The 19,844-nt window shown below is 41.8% G+C and overlaps 1 protein-coding gene and 1 long non-coding RNA gene across 7 annotated transcripts in view; both read left to right on the top strand.

Moving 5' to 3' along the window:
- The window catches only part of LOC144683762 (uncharacterized), a 1,025,508-nt gene that overhangs the window by 281,879 nt on the left and 723,785 nt on the right, over positions 1–19,844 (top strand). The window lies entirely within an intron of this gene.
- Positions 1–19,844, top strand: part of atp8a1 (ATPase phospholipid transporting 8A1) — a 488,126-nt gene that overhangs the window by 240,910 nt on the left and 227,372 nt on the right. For all 6 annotated transcript variants that reach the window (XR_013577307.1, XM_078546849.1, XM_078546831.1 and 3 more), the window contains one exon: positions 13,735–13,804. Coding sequence is in view for 5 of the 6 variants with exons in the window: in XM_078546849.1 (XP_078402975.1) it covers positions 13,735–13,804 (70 nt within the window). In the remaining variant the exon portion in view is untranslated. The remainder of the gene's footprint in view (positions 1–13,734; positions 13,805–19,844) is intronic.

Below are 19,844 nucleotides of genomic sequence, written 5' to 3'. Positions count from 1 at the left end.
TAAGCTTAGCATAACATCCCTGCTGTTGTACTCTATGCCCCTAGTAATAAAGCCTAGGATACTATATGCTTTATTAACTGCTCTCTCCATCTGTCCTGCCACCTTCAATGGTCTATGCACATATACACCCAGGTCCCTTTCCCCTGCACCCCCTTAAGAATTGTACCCCTTATTTTATATTGTCTCTCCATGACCTTCCTACCAAAATGCATCTCCTCACTCTCATTTATCTGCATTGAACTTCATCTGCCACCTATCTGCCCACTCCACCAATGTGTCAATATTGTTTTTGAAGTTCTATACTGTCCTCACAGTTTACAATGCTTCCAAGTTTTGTATCATCCACAAATTTTGAAATTGTTCCCTGTACACCAATATCTAGATCATTAATATATATCAGGAAAAGCAAGGGTCCCAATACCGACACCTGGGGAACTCTACTACAAACCTTCCTCCAGCCTGAAAAATATCCATTGACCGTTACCCTCTGTTTCCTATTACTCAGCCAATTTTGTATCCATGTTGTTCTTGTCCTTTTTATTCCATGAGCTATAACTTTCCTCCAAAGTCTGTTTTGTGGCCCTGTATCGAACGCCTTTTGGAAGTCAATGTACACCACATCAACAGCATTACCCTCATCAACGCTGTCTGTTACCTCTTCTCAAAACTCCAACAAGTTAGTTAAGCACGATTTTCCCTTTAGAAATCCATGCTGGCTCTTCCTAATCAACCTACATTTTTCCATGTAACTACCAATCCTATCCTGGATAATTGTTTCTGGAAGCTTCCCCACGGCTGAAGTTAAACTGACTGGTCTGTAATTGCTGGGCTTACAAGCTTTTTTGAACAATTGTTTGCAATTCTCCAGTCCTCTGGCACCTTCCCTGAGCCTAGGGAAGACTGAAAGTTTATAGTCAGTGCCCCTGCAATTTCTACTCTCATTTCCTTCAATATCCTTGGATGCATCACATCCGGTCCCGGTGCCCTGGCAACTTTAAGTACCGACAATTTATCCAACACTTCTTCCTTATCAATTTTGAATCCTTCTAGTGACAAAGCTTCCTCCTCTGTCACCATGGCCTTGGTAGCATCATCTTCCTTGGTAAAGACAGATGCAAATTATTCATTTGACACCTCAGCCATGCCCCCTGCCTCCATGTGTAAATCCCCTTTTTGGACCCTAATCAGCCCTACTCCTCCTTTTACCACCCTCTTTGTGCGTCAGTAGAAGACTTTGGGATTCCCCTTTATGTTGGCTGCCAGTCTTTTTTCAATCCCTTTTTGCTTCTCTTATTTGCTTTGTCACCTCCCCCCTGAACCTTCTGTATTCCGCTTGGTTCTCAATTGTATTTTCTACCTGACACCTGTCATTAACACAATTTTCCTTCCTTTTTTTTTTATTCACTCATGGGATGTGGGCTTCGCTGGCTGGGCCAGCATTTATTGCCCATCCCTAGTTGCCTTTGAGAAGGCGGTGGTGAGCTGCCTTCTTAAACTGCTGCAGCCCATGTGGTATAGGTACATCCACAGTGCTGTTAGAAAGGGAGTTCCAGAATTTTGACCCAGTGACAGTGAAGGACCAGCAATATATTTCCAAATCAGAATGGTGAGTGACTTGAAGGGAAACTTTCAAGTGGTGGTGTTCCCATCTATCTGTCCTTCTAGATGGTAGTGGTCATGGGTTTGGAAGGTGCTGTCTAAGGAGCCTTGGTGAATTCCTGCAGTGCATCTTATAGAGGGCACACACTGCTGCTACTGTGCATCGGTGGTGAAGGGAGTGAATGTTTGTGGATGTGGTGCCAACTAAGCGAGCTGCTTTGTCCTGGACAGTGACAAGCTTCTTGAGTGTTGTGGGAGCTGCACCCATCTAGGCAAGCAGGGAGTATTTCATCACACTCCTGACTTGTGCTGTGTAGCTGCTGTTCAGCCTTTGGGGAGTCAGGAGGCGAGTTACTCGCCGCACTGTTCCTAGCCTCTGACCTGCTCTTGTAGCCACAGTATTTATATGGCTAGTCCAGTTCAGTTTCAATGGTAACCCCCAGGATGGTGATAGTGGAGCATTCAGCGATGATAATGCCATTGAACATCAAGGGGCGATGGTTGGATTCTCTCTTATTGGAGATGGTCATTGCCTGGCACTTGTGTTGCACGACTGTTACTTGCCACTTGTCAGCACAAGCCTGGATATTGTCCAGGTCTTGCTGCATTTGGATATGGACTGCTACGGTATCTGAGGAGTCACGAATGGTGCTGAACATTGTGCAATCATCAGCAAACATCCCCACTTCTGACCTTACGATTGAAGGAAGGTCACTGATGAAGCAGCTGAAGATGGTTGGGCCTAGGTCACTGCCCTGAGGAACTCCTGCAGTGATGTCCTGGAGCTGAGATGACTGCCGTCCAACAACCACAACCACCTTCCTTTTGTGCTAGTTATGACTCCAACCAGTGGAGAGTTTTCCCCTTCCCATTGACTCCAGTTTTGCTCGGGCTCATTGGTGCCACACTCGGTCAAATGCGGGCTTGATGTCAACGGCAGTCACTCTCACCTCACCTCGGGAGTTCAGTCTTTTGTTCATGTTTGAACCAAGGCTGTAATGAGGTCAGGAGCTGAGTGGCCCTGGCGGAACCCAAACTTGGTGTCAGTGAGCAGGTTATCGCTAAGCCAGTGCCGCTTGATAGCACCGTTGATGACCCCTTCCATTACTTTACCGATGGTGGAGAGTAGACCGATGTGGCGGTAATTGGCCAGATTCGATTTGTCCTGCTTTTTGTGTGCAGGATATACCTGGGCAATTTTGCATATAGCCGGGTAGATGCCAGTGTGGTAGCTATACTGGAACAGCTTGGCTAGGGGCGTGGCAAGTTCTGAAGCACAAGTCTTCAGTACTATTGCCGGAACATTGTCAAGGCCCATAGCCTTTGTAGTTTCCAGTGCCTTCAGCCTTTTCTTGATATCAGGTGGAGTGAATTGAATTGGTTGAAGACTTAATGTCTTAATTTCTATCTCCTTTTTCATCTAGGGAACTCTGAATTTGTTTTCCCTACCTTTCTCTTTTGAGGGAATACACTTGACTGTACTGAATATACTGTGCCCGAACCATTTCTTCTTTGAATGTAGCCAATTGTTCAGCAACAGTTTTTCCCACTGACTTTTGGTTCCAGTCTATACAGCCCAGCTCCATTCTTGCCTCATTGAAGTTGGCTGTGCCCCAGTTTTAAGACTCAGATTTTTGGTGTCTGTGAATCAAGAGATATGGGAGGTGCACAGAAAAGTGGAGTGATGGGGCGTATGGTCTGCTAATCCTATTTCTTATATTCAACTGAGCCAGTGCAGTTGGTGGAATCTAGCAATTTCGACCAGATGCCTCTGAGCCATTTTAATGGAAGAGCCTGAAGTGGATAAACTAGAAGTTGAACTGGAATAAAAAAATTATGGAAAATGTGAGGCTGTGGGGTTTTTGTCTTAACTCGCATTTAAACTCCCTGATGTTTTGCACTGGTTCATCCGATTCTGCAGGAATTGTGCTGATACAGGTACAGTCTCTCACATCTGGCTATCCAAAAACCAGAATTGTCTGAAAACCAGGCATTTTTATAAACTGCATTGCACCAATTTTAATTATTAAATGAATAAAATAACTTCATGGGACAATTTGGCTAGATGCTGCATTGGCCCAGTGGTGTACCAGACTAGTTATTGGCTTCCCACGCTCCGAGTGGTCCCAGCGATCCTTGACCCCATTCAATCCGGCTTGACCTGAATCCAGCACAGTCTGAGAGTCTGCCCTACTAACCTTCGTATTTAATCTTTTATTCAAATATTTCTTCATTATTATGTATTCTTTTTTGAAACTTATTTATTTTATCTCATGTGTTTCCTATTAATTGAATTAAGGTTCTGATACTATTATTCTCTAAAAACCGGCAAGATCCGAAATCCGGCATGGACTTGGTCCCAAGTTGGTTTTGAGATACTGTATCTGTGGAAGCAAGTGGCATCCCATTAGCTTTAAGGCAGAAATTCCCATTGTAGACAGAACATAAATAATATACAACAAATAACTTAAAGCAAAATTGATAAGTTGAATTCCTAAAAGACACAAGTAAATCCACCTAAATTTTTCTTTAGAATTTTGCCATGTTCATGCACCACTTTGTATATTATCGCACTTGATGTCATTGAAAACACAGCAACTGTTTCCACATTTACACTGCTAACAACCCAGCGCAATCTCCACCTCCCTCTTCCACTGTCTCTAAATGGCTATACAGCTTGGCTGACAGTCATACGAACATATGAATTAGGAGCAAGGGAAAGCCTCTCCACCCCTCGAACTTGCACCGCCATTCAATAAGATCATGGCTGATTTGATTGTAACCCAAACTCCACATTCACACCTACCCCCAATAACCTTTCACCCTCTCGTTTACCAAGAATCTATCTAGCTCTGCCTTACAAATATTCAAAGACTTTGCTTCCACTGTCTTTGAGGAAGAGTTCCAAAGACTCAATACCCTCTGTTAGAAAAAAATTCTCTTAAATGGGCAACTCCTTATTTTTGAACAGTAACCCCTAGTTCCAGATCCTCCCACAAGAGGAAACATCCTCTCCACATCCATCCTGTCAAGACCCCTGAGGACCTTGTATGTTTCAACCAAGTCATCTCTTACTCTTCCAAACTCCAGTGGATACAAGCCTAGTCTGTCCAACCTTTCCTCATAAGACAACCCTTCCATTCCAGGTATTTATCTAGTAAACCGCCTCTGAACTGCTTCCAACACATTTACATCCTTCCTTATATAAGGAGACCAATACTGCACACAGTACCCCAGATGTGGTCTCACCAATGCCCTGTATAACTGAAGCATAAGCCCCCCCCTACTTTTGTATTCAATTCCCCTCACAATAAATAACATTCTATTAGCTTTCCTAATTACTTGCTGTACTTGCATACTAATCTTTTGTGATTAATGCATGAGGACTCCCAGATCCCTCTGCATCTCAGAGCTCTGCAACCTCTCACTGTTTAGATGCTTTTTTAAAATTCTTCCTGCCAAAGTGGACAATTTCACACTTTCCCACATTATACTCCATTTGTCAGATTTTTGTCCGCTCAGTTAACCTATCTATGTCCCATTGTAGCCTCCGTATGTCCTCTTAACAACTTAATTTCCTACCTATCTTTGTATCATCAGCAAATTTAACAACCATACATTCGGCGCCTTCACCCAAGTCATTTATATAAACTGTAAAATGTTGAGGCCCCAGCACTGATCCCTGTGGCACACTTGCTATATCTTGCCAACCAGAAAATGACCCATTTATGCCTACTTTCTGTTTCCTGTTAGCTAGCCAATCTTCCATCCATGCCAATATATTTCCCCGTATACCATGAGCTTTTACTTTCCACAGTGACCTTTGATGTGGCACCTTGTCAAATGCTTTCTGGAAATTTAAGTACAGTACATCCACTGGTTCTAGATTAGAGCAAGTCTGTGTTCTAAAGGCTACAAAAACTTTGTGGACAGCAAGATGAACAATAAGCACTGTTCCTTCGCTGCTAACTGCAAAATCCGACCCATTATTGATAGCCCTGTGTCCCAATGCAGATAAGGCCCTGGTTTGAGGAATGATTTTTAATATAGCCCATTACAGGACCATCTTTAAAACTCATGTTGAAGTGTCTTTGAAATGCTTTACTGTTGTTTACTAGTGAGGGAGCCATAAACATTGTATAATATGTCATTGGGGAGTTTATGGACTGCTTGTTAAGTAGTTCACCTGTCAAAGGCATCCACTGCCACAAAAATGGGATGATCTACAGGCACTTTTTCTCAGTAGTGGCTCTATGTAGCTACCTGAACATGGCAGTTAATACACCCTGATTAAACTAGATGAGGGCAGCAGATTGTTTTTGGCATCACTATATGCTATACTCGAGAACCTTTCTAATGATAGCAATGCTGAGCTATTTGATTACCATTGGAAAGTTGGCTTAATCTATGACTTTGATTTCAATTGTTTTGTTTAGAAGAGTATAACTACATGCCGAGTATTAAGCACTGATCCACCTCAATTTTGACACATCCACCTAAATATTTTATCCCATGCCAGTCTACTAATACTATAAGGATGAAAATCAATCACTGATTGATTTCTCCTAGAGAAAGGTTTCTCCATTGTTCCTCATCTGTAAAATAAATTAAATCTATTTCCATCCATTTTAGCTAGGGGGTGTTGACTCTTCACAAGGGCAGATTTTTACATCTAAATTAGCATTTTGCACTTGCCATCAAAATTATTTTTTTCTAGGAACTAATATTATGTTCCAAGAGTGATCCTCTTTTAAGCATCACTCCAACATACCTGAGTAAATAGTGTTTCAATGCACCAGTAATGAAGCAACAAAATATTGTCCATCTTTAGAACTGCTTCTCCAAACTTAGCCACTGAAAAATGTTACTATAATCTGATTCTGGAAAATATCAACCAATTGATTCTAAGAATGAATGTACCAACCTTGACGTTTGAAGCAGCATTTGTCATTTTAGTAGTGCACACAGAAAAGTGTATAAATTTAAGATGTTCACATAATTATTTTTCTACATTTGTGGAAAAAACATTATTAACACCTCGATGATTATGATTAATGACCAGTAATTAAAGTAGTGTTTGTTCAAAATAATTACATTCCTGACTTGACCACATATAATTTTTTAATTTCTTACATTAACATTACTGCACTCTGATATTAATATAGCTTCTCTTTATTTATCATTCAAATTAGGCAGTGGCTATGGTATTGGATGAGTAATCCAGTTGTGAATTCAACCATGGCAGTTTGAAAATTTGAATTCAGCTTATCAGTAAAATTAACCATGGGCAGAATTTATAGCTCAGGGTGCGGGTGCTTGCCAGACCCGCTCAAGCGTAAAATAGCACGTGATGATGTTGGTCAAGCATCCCGACTTCATCCCGCGCTCACGCGATATTTTTGGTCAGCGGCCGACCGCAAAACTTGGAAGTGTGCCTGCCAACAATTAAGAGGACAATTAAGCCCATTAAAGTTCCAATTGTTCCTGATTTTTCATGGTCCGTCCAACCTTACGGTTAGCGGACAGGCAAATTTGCGAAGCGAACTTTGCATTTTTGAAACCTCATCCAAGGGTGGGACAAGGTTTCTGTTATGAAATTTAAAAAAAACATAAAAATATATGGGCAGAATTTTCATCACGTATATGTTCAAGTGACTTATTGATCCTGATGCATGGACATTTTTTTTCCAGATTTTGAAATACTTTTTTATTGTTTTTAAATTCTTCAGCTCCCTGAGGCACCTCATAGAGGTCTACATTGCAGAAAAAGGCCCATCGAGTCTGCGCTGGTCAAACAAGTGCCTAACTATTCTAATCCCATTTCCAGCACTAGGCCCATAGCCTCGTATGCCATGGCATCGCAAGTGCACATCTAAATGCTTCTTAAATGTTATGAGGGTATCTGCCTCTGCCACCCTTTCAGGCAGTGAGTTCCAGATTCCCACCACCCTCTGGGTGAAAAAATTCTTCCTCACATTACCTCTAAACCTTCTGGCCCTTACTTTAAATCTATGCCCCCTGGTTATTGATTCCTCCACCAAGGGGAAAAGTTCCTTTCTGTCTCCCCTATCTATGCCCCTCATAACACTCTGCCTTCAGGGAGTTTTCATTCCGCGCTCCCCCATACCCACACTTACGTCAGTGCCTGCCCTCCTCCTGCTCCCATCCCGGCAGCGTTGAGCATTTCAGCATGCGTTTCACACTGGTTGTCCATTAATTGGCCAGCTGGCATGATACCTTGATCGGTGGGCTGATCACAGGTGGCAGCCCGTTCCCTGGCCACTCCTGGGCCCACTGATCACGCCCACACGCCAACCTAAAATTCCTGCCCTGTGAAGCTATCACATTGTAATAAAAACCCAACTGGCTTAGCCAGTGAGCTTTTGGAGAAGGGAACCAACTTTTTTCACTCGGACTCCCACTCCAGCCCCAAAGCATGGTTGACACTTAGATGCCCCCTGAAGTGACTTATCAAACCATTACTAAGGATAAATGATTTGCAGCAATTCAAGTTAACTACCTTTCTCCACTACCACCTCAGGGCAATTAGAAATGGGCAATAAATAATAGACACCCACATACAGTGAACAGACAAAAATATTCAAATTATGCATGTTAATTAATTGATTTGAAAGGAAACAAATATAGGTATTTAAATTTTTTTTGGACAAAGTCTCACTCGTATCACTCTTGACTTTGCCAACCTCCAATGGCTCTTGGTCCTACAATGTATTATCAAAATCCTTATTTTCATTTGCAAATCCATCAATGACCCAACTCTGCATCGGGGCTATTAGCCGCAACTTGGGAGCAAGTTATGTATCTTCTCAGTTAAAGGTACCAAACCAAATAGACAGAGAAAATGGATAAAAAAGCACAAGGAACATTGCCCATATCCCCACGTAATAAGTTTTAATAACCCTGAATGGCGTGGGTGTGCTACATATACATTAATGTTGTTTTCAGCCATGCCCTCTTTGTAGTTGCAGCTGAGTACACAAAATCCATCTATGGTGAGAGTTGCATTTAATGCAGGTGTTGATGTGGGAAATTTGTGTGTATCTGTATTTTTTGTGTTGGGACTCTTCAGTGAGAAAATAGTTTATTATATCCAGCATGTTTGCATTGTGTAGCAGCTACTTTAACTGAGCTGTCAGAAATATATTGGTAGTGTTCATCAATATTTTACAAAAATGCCACAATTCAAAATACGAATACAATTCAAGAAGATTCAAAATATATCAAATAAAAAGCTGTAGGAATATACATGGTTCGGTATATTCCAAAGTTTTTCAGAACTTCAGTCTTAAAAGTTGTATTTTTTAAAGATGGAAAAGCATACAATGAGCAGCAAATCACTTTTCTGTTTTTGGTGGCAGATGCTGCAAATAATTCTTTTCAATTTCTACCCATGGGTACAAGGTTCGCTTCCATTCAGTGCTAGGAAGAAAATAACACAGGCTTCTTTAAGCCAGCAGCATGCAGTAAACTCTTTTGGGCTGTTATTGAGAATTCAATCTAAAAATTTAATTAATAGGAACATGGAGCAGGAGTAGGCCATTCGGCCCTTTGAGCCTGTTCTGCCATTCAATAAGATCATGGCTGATCTGATTGTGGCCTCAACTTCACTTTGCTGTCTGCCCTCTGTAACTCTTGACTCCCTTGTCTATCACAAATCTCTCTAATTCAGCCTTGAATAAATTCATGACCCAGCTTCCACTGTTTTCTGGAGAAGAGAATTCCACAGACTAATGACCTGCTGAGAAAAAAACATTTCTCATCATCTGTCTTAAAAGGGAGACATCTTATTTTTAAACTGTATCCCCTAGTTCTAGTCTCCTCTGCAAGAGGAAACATCCTCCTGGTATCCACCCTATCAAGTCCCCTCAGGATCTTCTATGTTTCAATAAGATCGTCTTTCCTTTTAAACTCCAATGGGTAAAGGCCCATCCTGTTCAACCTTTCTTCTTAAGATAAACCCTTCATCCCCAGAATGGGCCAAGTGAACCATCTCTGAAGTGTTTCTAATGCAATTATATCCTTTTTCAAATAAGGAGACCAAAACCGTACACAGTAGTGCAGATTTGGTCTCATGAAGGCTCTGTACAGCTGCAGTAAAACTTCCCTACTTTTATATTCCATCCCCCTTGCAATAAACACCATTGTTCCATTTGCCTTATCTGCATACCAACTTTTTGTGATTCATGTACCAGGACACCCAGATCCCTCTGTACCACCGAGTTCTGCAATCTCTCCATTTAAATAGTATACTGCTTTTCTAGTCTTCTTGCCAAAGTGGACAAGTTCACATTTTCCAATCCGCCAGATTTTTGCCAACTCCCTTAACCTATCTATATTCCTTTGTAGACTCTTTACCACCTTTTGCCAACTTTCTTTTCTACCTTTCTTGGTGTCATTGGCAAACTGAGCATACATTCAGTCCCTTCATGCAAGCCATTGATGTTGATTGTAAATAGTTGATGCCGCTGCACTGATCCCTGTGGCGCTCTACTAGTTACAGCCTGCCAACCTGAAAAAGACCCATTTATCTTTACTCTCTGCTTCTTGTTAGCTAACAAGCCCTTTATTCATGGTAATATGTTACCCCCTTTACCATGAGCTCTTATTTTGTGTAGTAACTTTTGATATGGCACTTTATCAAATGTCCTTTGGAAATCAAAGTACACCACATCTGCCTTTATCCACTTTGCTTGTTGCTTCCTCAAAGTGCTCTAATAACTTAGTCAAACACGATTTCATTTTCATAAAACCATGTTAACTCTGCCTGATCCCATTATGGTTTTCTAATTATCCTGCTATAACCTCCTTAATAATGGATTCTAGCAATTTCCCTATGACAGATGTTAGGCTAAGTGGCCTATAATTTTCTACTTTCTAGCTGTCTCCTTTCTAGCTGTCTCCTTTCTTGAATAATTCGGAACTAAATATTGTCTGCTAGATTTGGGAAAAAGAAACCAAATTTAAGAACCAATTCAAATGTGCCTTTGCTATTCAGCTACTAGAGTAGCATGTATAAAATTTAACTCTTCAAAATTAATGGTATTTGAGAATGAATAGTCATTACTCAGTTGAAATCACAACAATAATTTGCAGTAATTATAGTGCATTTGACATAGTTAAATGCCTTGGGTAACTTCATAGGAGTGTTATCAACAGGAAATTTGACACCAAGCCACCAAAGGAGATATTCAGGCAAGCAACTGAAAGCTTAGTCAAAGACTTAAGTCTTAAGCAACATCTTGTAGGAATAGAGAGTTGGAGAAGTTTAAGTAGGAAATTACATTGCCAGGGCCCAGGCAGCTGAGCCATGGATATTCAAGCCAGAATTTGAGGTGCATAGAGATCTCGGAGCACTGTAGGGATAGAGGAGCTTAGAGATAATGAGGGTTGTAGCCATGGTGAGATTTGAAAATCAAGGGGTGAGAATTTTAAAATCAAGCTGTTACCAGACTGGAAACCACTGTAGGTCAGCAAGCACAGGGAACTCATTAAGTAATGGCTACTTGTGCTCAAATGTCATCCTGTTTTTAGAAAAATACTTGTTACTAAAAAAAAACAATTCTAGCTGTAATGTTTCCAACTAATATGCACTTCAATTAATTAATCAAATTACTATTCAGATCAAATTTGATATGATTTATGATCATTTGAATCACCCAAAAAGCTAGCTTCAGCAACCTGCTTATCTAACCACTTGCTCTATAGGCTCCACATTGTAACCGCAAACATTTCAAGGCCCCAGCTACTGATGAGCGAGCAGCCTTTCCTAACATGTAAAGTGGAAGCATATACAAAAATGTAAAACTTTGTAGAAATCTAGGCAGGTGTCAACCATGGCTCACTTGGTAGCACTCTTGCCTCCAAGTTATAAGTTTGTAGATTCAAGTCCCACTGTGCACTGTGGACACTATTGAGCACAAAATCTGGGCTGACAGTCCAGTGCAGTACTGAGGACTGTCAAAGGTTCTGTCTTTTCTATCACATGTTAAACTGCAGCCCCATTTGCCCTTACAGGTGGTCGCATAAGATCCCACGACACAATTTTGAAAAGCAGGGAAAGTCTTACAGGTGTCCTGCCTAATATATATCCCGCAACCAACACCACTTATAAAAATAGATTGTCTGGCATTATCACATTGTTGTTTGTGGGACTTTGCACATAAATTGGTTGTCATGCTTTCTACATTACAGCAACAACTACAACTCATTGGCAGCAAAATGCTATGGGAGGTCCTAAGGGCATATGTGTTTTCTCTTTGAGTTTTATCCAGATACCAGTTACATATTGTTTCAAGCCAGCTTTTGCTCTGCCTCTCCTGAAAATATTTATTGTTCATTTATTAGTAATAAGAACAGTAAAATACTGGAAATATTCAGTAGGTCAAGTAGCATTTGTCGAGAGTAAACATGGGCAGATTTTGCGTCCAAAAATAACGGTGCTCACCACTATTTATGCTTAAATGGAAGCTGCACTACTCAACCACTGGTGTTGCGAAAACAGCTTCTAGCTGTCCACCTCACCATTTCATTGAAGTTGTTATATTTGTGTGTGGTAGGTGCAAACTAAACCCACACCATCTATTTAGGGCGCGTGATTACCAACATAACTACTTTTAACGATGTGGTAAGTGGTTAATGACTGCCAATCAAACTTTCAAGCCTGAAAATTAACTATAATTAATGTGGAGTCTAATGTGGATGATGATGCAAAGCAAAATGAGCTGATAAAGGGACAAAAGAATGGCCCAGAGGAGGCGTAAGTGGTCCCAAGACATGTCCATCCTTGGCCTGCTGCAATGTTCCAGTGAAGCTCAACGCAAACTGGAGGAACAGCACCTCATCTTCCGATTAGGCACTTTACAGCCTTCCAGACTTAACATTGAGTTCAACAACTTCAGATCATGAACTCTCTCCTCCATCCTCACCCCCCTTTTTTCTAATAATAATAATTATTTTTTATATAGTTTTCTTTTCCCACCTATTTCTATTATTATTTTTAAAATGTATTTCCATCCATTGTTTTATCTCTACCTTATAGCTTATTTCGATTCCCCCCCCACCCCCCCCCCCCCCCCACCCCCACTAGGGCCATCTGTCACTTTGCTCATCCCACTTTCTACCCTTAATGTCACCATTAGCACATCCTTTAGCTAATATCACCACCGTCAACACCCCTTTGACCTTTTGTTTATGACATCATTGGCAATCTCTCCTTTGCCTCCACCTATCACTGGCCCTCTATCCAGCTCCACCTGTCCCACCCCCCCTTAAACAGTTTATATTTCACCATATTTCTATTTCTCTTTAGTTCTGATGAAGAGTCATACGGACTCAACGTTAACTCTGTCTTCCTCTCCATAGATGCTGTCAGACTTGCTGAGTTTTTCCAGCTATTTTTGTTTTTGTGTAAGTGGTTCCAGAATGCCTGAGAGAAAATGGGATCAGTGGATAAGTTCTAAAGTTGTTAAGCTTGATAGGCTGTAAATTGCCTTACGTACAGTTCCATGGGCCCCAGTTAATCCATTTCCAAGCCCCTGATCATTCTTGTCTTCTTGACAATAAGGCATGAGGAAGGGACTATTAGAACCAAATCAAATTCTGTTCTCACTTGATGCTGGGATGCTTGATAGATGGTGATGAGAAATGAGAAGCAGCACAGTTTACCCCTCCTTAATCCAAAGTGCTGAGACCAACTGTAGTGCCCCTACTTCCATGCCACTTCTCTAACTCTGCATGGACTACACATCAAACCTGAAAGTGCTATAGCTCAGGCATTCACTGAATAAATTAACTGAACATTGGGAGGGGTACTAGTTACTATTCAACAACCTTAGAGTAGGTGAAACAAAATTTCTGAATCACCCCAATGCCAGTAACACTCCTAGATGTTAAACCTATCCTGTTGTAGCTGACCAGAATAAATTGTACCTGAGTTAGTACCTTTAATAATTTCTTCTTCCAGCAATATACATAAACTTTGTTATGTACAAATACTCTAATTATGGCTGAGCTAATGGAACTATACAGCATTAAAAAGAAGAAATTGATTTGTTATGACAATGGTTTTGATGTGTGTGCAAGGGAAATGTGTAATCATGGTCTGTTTTCTTACAGCAACAGAAAGCGAATGTCTGTGATTGTCCGTATGCCATCTGGAAAACTGCGACTTTATTGTAAAGGAGCAGTAAGTCTTCACCTAATCTTCATACTTATTATTTAACAGTATTTTCATAAAGCTGATTTTGTTGAAGTATATAAAGTTAATAATGATTTCCATTTTCTTGACTGCTAATCAAAAGTGGAGTATAATCATTTGAGTCAAAGTGTAATTTTGTATTTCAATGACTGTATTCTGTAATTTTGCCAAAACAAAACAGTGTACTGTACAAATATTAAATATAGGAGTAAAAAAAGTGCTGGAAATACTCAGGCAGCATCTGTGGAGAGAAACAGTGTTACATTTCAGATCGATGACCTTTCATCAGGACTGAAGAAAGATGGCAAAGTGGAGACTTTAAATAACAAACGACAGGAACCTTAGGGTCATGCTTCTGGACTGAATGGAGGTATTCCACAAAGTCCTCTTCACATTGTGAACAGTGAATACAGTATTCTAAAAAGAAAGAAGTACAAGTAAATTGCTGTTTCACTTGGAAGGAGTGCTTGGAGCCTTGGATGGGAAGAAGGAAGGAGGTGAAAGTACAGATGTTGTATCCCCTGCGCTTGCATGAAAAGGTTCTGTAGGGAAGGGAGTGGGTGTTGGGAGTGACAGGAATGGACCGGGGTGTCACGGAGAGAACAGCCCCTTTGGAATGCTGAAGGGGGAGGGAAGTGGAAGATGCATTTGTTGGAATCACACTAGAGCTGGCAAAATGGCAGAGGATGATCTATTGAATAAAGAGGCTACTGGAGTAGAAGGTTAGGACAAGGGGAAATCCTCTCTTGGTTCTGGGAGGGAGAGGAAGGGGTGAGAGCAATAGTGCATAAAATAGATCAGACACAGTGGAGCGCCCTATCAACCACTCTGGGTGGGAATCCTTATTTGAGGAAAAAGGAAGACATGTCAGGCACTGCTGAGTATTTCCAGCATTTATTGTTTTTATTTCAGATTTCCAGCATCCACAGTATTTTGCTTAATTATAGTTTTTTTTTAATCTATTTGCATTCTGCGGAACAAACTGCACTATGTACCAATACACTAGTATCCAATTGATGCAATACATTTACAAATTTTTCACTACATCATGACTTTTTAAAGTTTGATTCTTAGTATTATTATTTGTCAGAAATGGCTAAACTTATAGTTCAAATTTTTGACTATATTTCAGTAGATATATTTTATTTCTTCAAATGCTCTTAAAATGGAATTTTCTCCACCTTCCTCTCTGTAACTAGTTTTCAATTCCATCAGCTGAGTCAATATTCCTTTACAATACCTTTATTATGCATGAAGAAAATCACATCTGCAATGAACCTCCACCTCTGAAAATTACAATTTAAATAACTGTTATCATTATAAGTTGCTTCAATTTTTGTAGCTGTTTTACCTTTTTTATGCTGTCAGTAAAATAATGCTGCACAAGCCAGTATTTCCCTCACTTTATGGATGGTGTTTTTCCATCCAATTTCAACAAAAAATTCTAGAAGCTCGTGAGAGAAGGTGTGGAAGATGCAAAGTTCAGTTCAGTTTAGGAATGGGAAGTGCCACTGTAGCAGAAAGAACATCTAAGGCAGACCGAATCTTGTAACTGTGGGAAAAACATACAGGGGTCGGTTTTTACTTCCATACAGAAACACAACCTAGTGACCGCCTGGCCTGATTGTGAGCAGCAGCAGGGAGCTTCAGCTTTTTTTTTTAAACAGCCGTGCCTCATTGACACACCATTTACTGATTCAAGATAAAAATGGCATGGAAGTCAGTAGAAAGTAGCTCTTCGTTTAAAACCACAATACTCTACCATTGGTGATCATTCAGTTGCCTAGACCCCAAGCTCTGGAATCCCTTCACTACATGTTTCCATCTCTATACCTTACTTTCATCCTTTGAGACACTTCTTAAAACCTTCCTCTTTGACCAGGCTTTTGGTCATCTGACCCAATATCTCCTTATGAGACTTGGTGTCACACTTTGCTTTATAATGCTCCTTGAAGCGCCTTAGGATGTTTCATTATGTTAAAGACGCAATATAAGTAATTTTTTTTTAAAAATCATGTGGCTCCGAGACCACCCCAATATAAGCAGTAAATAACTTAGGTGGCAAATCTCATTTGGTGGAGCCGGGGGTGAAGTTGAATTAGAAGGGAGAGAAGAGTGAGCGGGGAGGAAGGTTCAGGGGAGGGCAAGTGTAAGCATGATTTACGGAAGATCCAGTGCTTGTTTGTGTGATTTGAAGGAAAGCTTCTGTTACTCCTGGCCCACGGAAAATCTGGTTCCAAGAACTGGCAACGTTGATTTTGCTTATGTATTTTTGGTTATGTTCGGTTCTGCCAGGGTCACTCAGCTCCTGACCTCATTACAGCCCTAGTTCAAATATGGACGAAAGAGCTGAACTCCTGAGGTGAGGTGAGAGTGACTGCCCTTGACATCAAGTCAGCATCAAGGAGCCCTAGCAAGTCTGGAGTCAATGGGAATCGGGGGAAAACTCTCAGCTGGCTGGTGTCATAACTAGCAAAAAGGAAGATGGTTGCGGTTGCTGGAGGCCAGTCATCTCAGTTCCAGGACATCACTGCAGTACTCACTCAGGGTAGTGCCCTAGGCCCAACCACCTTCAGCTGCGTCACCTCCCTTCCATCATAAGGTCAGAAGTGGAGATGTTTGCTGATGATTACACAAAGTTCAGCATCATTCGCAACTCCTAAGATACTGAAGCAGTCCATGTTCAAATGCAGCAAGACCTGGATAATATCCAGGCTTGGGCTGACAAGTGGCAAGTAAGATTCACAGCACACAAATACCAAGCAATGACCACCTCCAACAAGAGAGAATCTAACCATCGCCCCTTGACGCTCAGTGGCATTATCATTGCTGAATCCCCCACTATCAAAATCTTGCGGGTTACCATTGATCAGAAATTCAACTGGACTAGCCATATAAATACTGTGGCTACAAGAGCTGGTCAGAGGTTAGGAATCCTGTGGCGAGTAACTCACCTCCTGCCTCCCCAAAGCCTGTCCACCATCTACAAGACACAAGTCAGGAGTGTGATGGAAAACTCTCCCCTTGCCTGGATGAGTGCAGCTCCAACAACACTCGAGAAGCTTGACACTATCCAGGACAAAGCAGCCCGCTTGATTGGCACCACATCCACAAGCATTCACTCCCTCCTTCTGTGGTAGAGAATTCCACAGGTTCACCACCATCTGAGTGAAGAAGTTTCTCTTCAGCTCAGTCCTAAATGGCTTACCCAACATCCTCAGACTGTAATTCATTGTCCTAGACTGCACTCCCCAGCCAGAGGAAACATCATCCCTGCATCCAGTCTGTCCAGCCCTGTTAGAATTTTATTCTAAATTCCATCTGTCACTTACCTGCCCATTCTACTAACGTACTTGTGTCATTTTGCAGGCGATTCGTATCAGCCTCACTGGTTTGCCATTCCTTCAAGCTTGCTATCATTGACAAATTTTGAAATTCTGCTCTGCTTCCCTATATCCAGGTCATTTCTATATAGCAAAAAAAGCAGCGATCCTAGCAATAATCTTTGGGGAACATCACTGTCTATTATCTGTCTAAAAATACAACCATCTATGACGACTCGCTGTTTTTCTTTCCTAAGTCAATTTTATATCCAATTGGACACTGATCTTCTTATTCCTTGAGCCTCAATTTTGAGAACCAGCATTTTATATGGTACTTTCACAAATGTTTTCTTAAAATTCTCTTTCCTCAGTAAACACAAATACAAAGTACTCATTTAAGTATTTTAGCCTTTTTCTGTGCCTCTAAGAAAATAGATCTCCTTCTTTGTCCCTAATAAGGCCCACTCTACCTCTTACTACCTGCTTATTATTTAAATGCTGGTAGAAGGTTTTTGGGTCCCCTCTTAAGTTGACCACCATTCTATTCTCAGATTCTCTCTTTGCCAGTCTTGTTTTCCTCTTTGGCTCCTCTGTTAATCTATTGTATTTGACCTGGTTCTCACTTGAATTCACATGACATGCATCATACACCCTGTTTTTTTTTGTTTCATCATTACCTCTATCTCCCTTGTCATCCAAGGAACCCTGTTTTTTTGTTCCCCTACCATTCACCCTTGTTAAATATGACTAGCTTACACCTGAGCATCTCTTCCTTAAAGATCACCCATGCCCCATTACAGTTCTTCCTGCCAGTCTTTGATTCCATTTTACCCTGGCTAGATCACTTCTTATTGCATTAAAATTATCCCCTTTCCAATCTAGATGTCCCATTTTATATCGTTCCTGTTTTTCTCCATTACTAACCTAAACCTTATGATGTGACAATCACTCTTAGCCAAGTGTTCCCCCCACAGACACTTGGTCCACTTGGCCCACCTCATTTCTCAACACCAGGTCCAGCAATGCCTCCTTTTCGGCTGAGAACATACTGATCAAGGAAGTTCTCCATAACAAAAACAGAATTACCTGGAAAAACTCAGCAGGTCTGGCAGCATCGGTGGAGAAGAAATGAGTTGACGTTTCGAGTCCTCATGACCCTTCAGCAGAACTGAAGTATAGTTAGGAGAGAGGTGAAATATAAGGTGGGGGGCGGGGGGAGAGAGAAGTTGAGAGTGGGGTGGTTGTGGGGACAAGCAAGCAGTGATAGGAGCAGATAATCAAAAGATGTCAAAGACAAAAGGATCAAAGAGGTGTTGAAGGTGGTGATATTATCTAAGAAAAGTGCTAATTAGGAATGGATGGCAGGATACTCAAGGTACAGCTCTAGTGGGGGTGGGGTGGAAAGACTAACAAGGTATTAGTTGTAGATTTAAAAATAATGGAAATAGGTGGGAAAAGAAGAATCTATATAAATTATTGGAAAAAAAAAAGGGAGGGGGAAGAAACTGGGTGGGGATGGGGGGGAGGGGGAGTTTAAGATCTAAAGTTGTTGAATTCAATATTCAGCCGGGAAGGCTGTAAAGTGCCTAGTCGGAAGATGAGGTGCTGTTCCTCCAGTTTGCGTTGGGCTTCACTGGAACAATGCAGCAAGCCAAGGACAGACATGTGGGCAAGAGAGCAGGGTGGAGTGTTAAAATGGCAAGCGACAGGGAGGTTTGGGTCTTTCTTGCGGACAGACTGCAGGTGTTCTGCAAAGCGGTCGCCCAGTTTACGTTTGGTCTCTCCAGTGTAGAGGAGACGGCATTGGGAGCAACAAATGCAGTAGACTAAGTTAGAGGAAATGCAAGTGAAATGCTGCTTCACTTGAAAGGAGTGTTTGGGCCCTTGGATGGTGAGGAGAGAGGAAGTGAAGGGGCAGGTGTTGCATCTTCTGCGTGGGCATGGGGAGGTGCCATAGGTGGGGGTTGAGGAGTAGGGGGTGATGGAGGAGTGGACCAGGGTGTCCCGGAGGGAACGATCCCTACGGAATGCCACCAGGGGGTGTGAAGGGAAGATGTGTTTGGTGGTGGCATCGTGCTGGAGTTGGCGGAAATGGCGGAAGATGATCCTTTGAATGCGGAGGCTGGTGGGGTGATAAGTGAGGACAAGGGGGGCCCTATCATGTTTCTGGGAGGGAGGAGAAGGCGTGAGGGCGGATGCGCGGGATATGGGCCGGACACGGTTGAGGGCCCTGTCAACGACCGTGGGTGGAAAACCTCGGTTAAGGAAGAAGGAGGACATGTCAGAGGAGCTGTTTTTGAAGGTAGCGTCATCAGAACAGATGCGACGGAGGCGAAGGAACTGAGAGAATGGGATGGAGTCTTTACAGGAAGCGGGGTGTGAGGAGCTGTAGTCGAGGTAGCTGTGGGAGTCGGTAGGCTTGTAATGGATATTGGTGGACAGTCTATCATCAGAAATTGAGACAGAGAGGTCAAGGAAGGGAAGAGAAGTGTCAGAGATGGACCATGTGAAAATGATGGAGGGGTGGAGATTGGAAGCAAAATTAATAAATTTTTCCAGGTCCCGACGAGAGCATGAAGCCGCACCGAAGTAATCATCGATGTACCGGAGAAAGAGTTGTGGGAGGGGGCCGGAGTAGGACTGGAACAAGGAATGCTCCACATACCCCATAAAGAGACAGGCATAGCTGGGGGATGCGGGTACCC

Source organism: Cetorhinus maximus, chromosome 1 (assembly GCF_964194155.1).
Source record: "Cetorhinus maximus chromosome 1, sCetMax3.hap1.1, whole genome shotgun sequence".
In the NCBI taxonomy this organism is placed as follows: Eukaryota; Metazoa; Chordata; class Chondrichthyes; order Lamniformes; family Cetorhinidae; genus Cetorhinus; species Cetorhinus maximus.
This window is presented reverse-complemented; position numbering and strand designations above follow the sequence as displayed.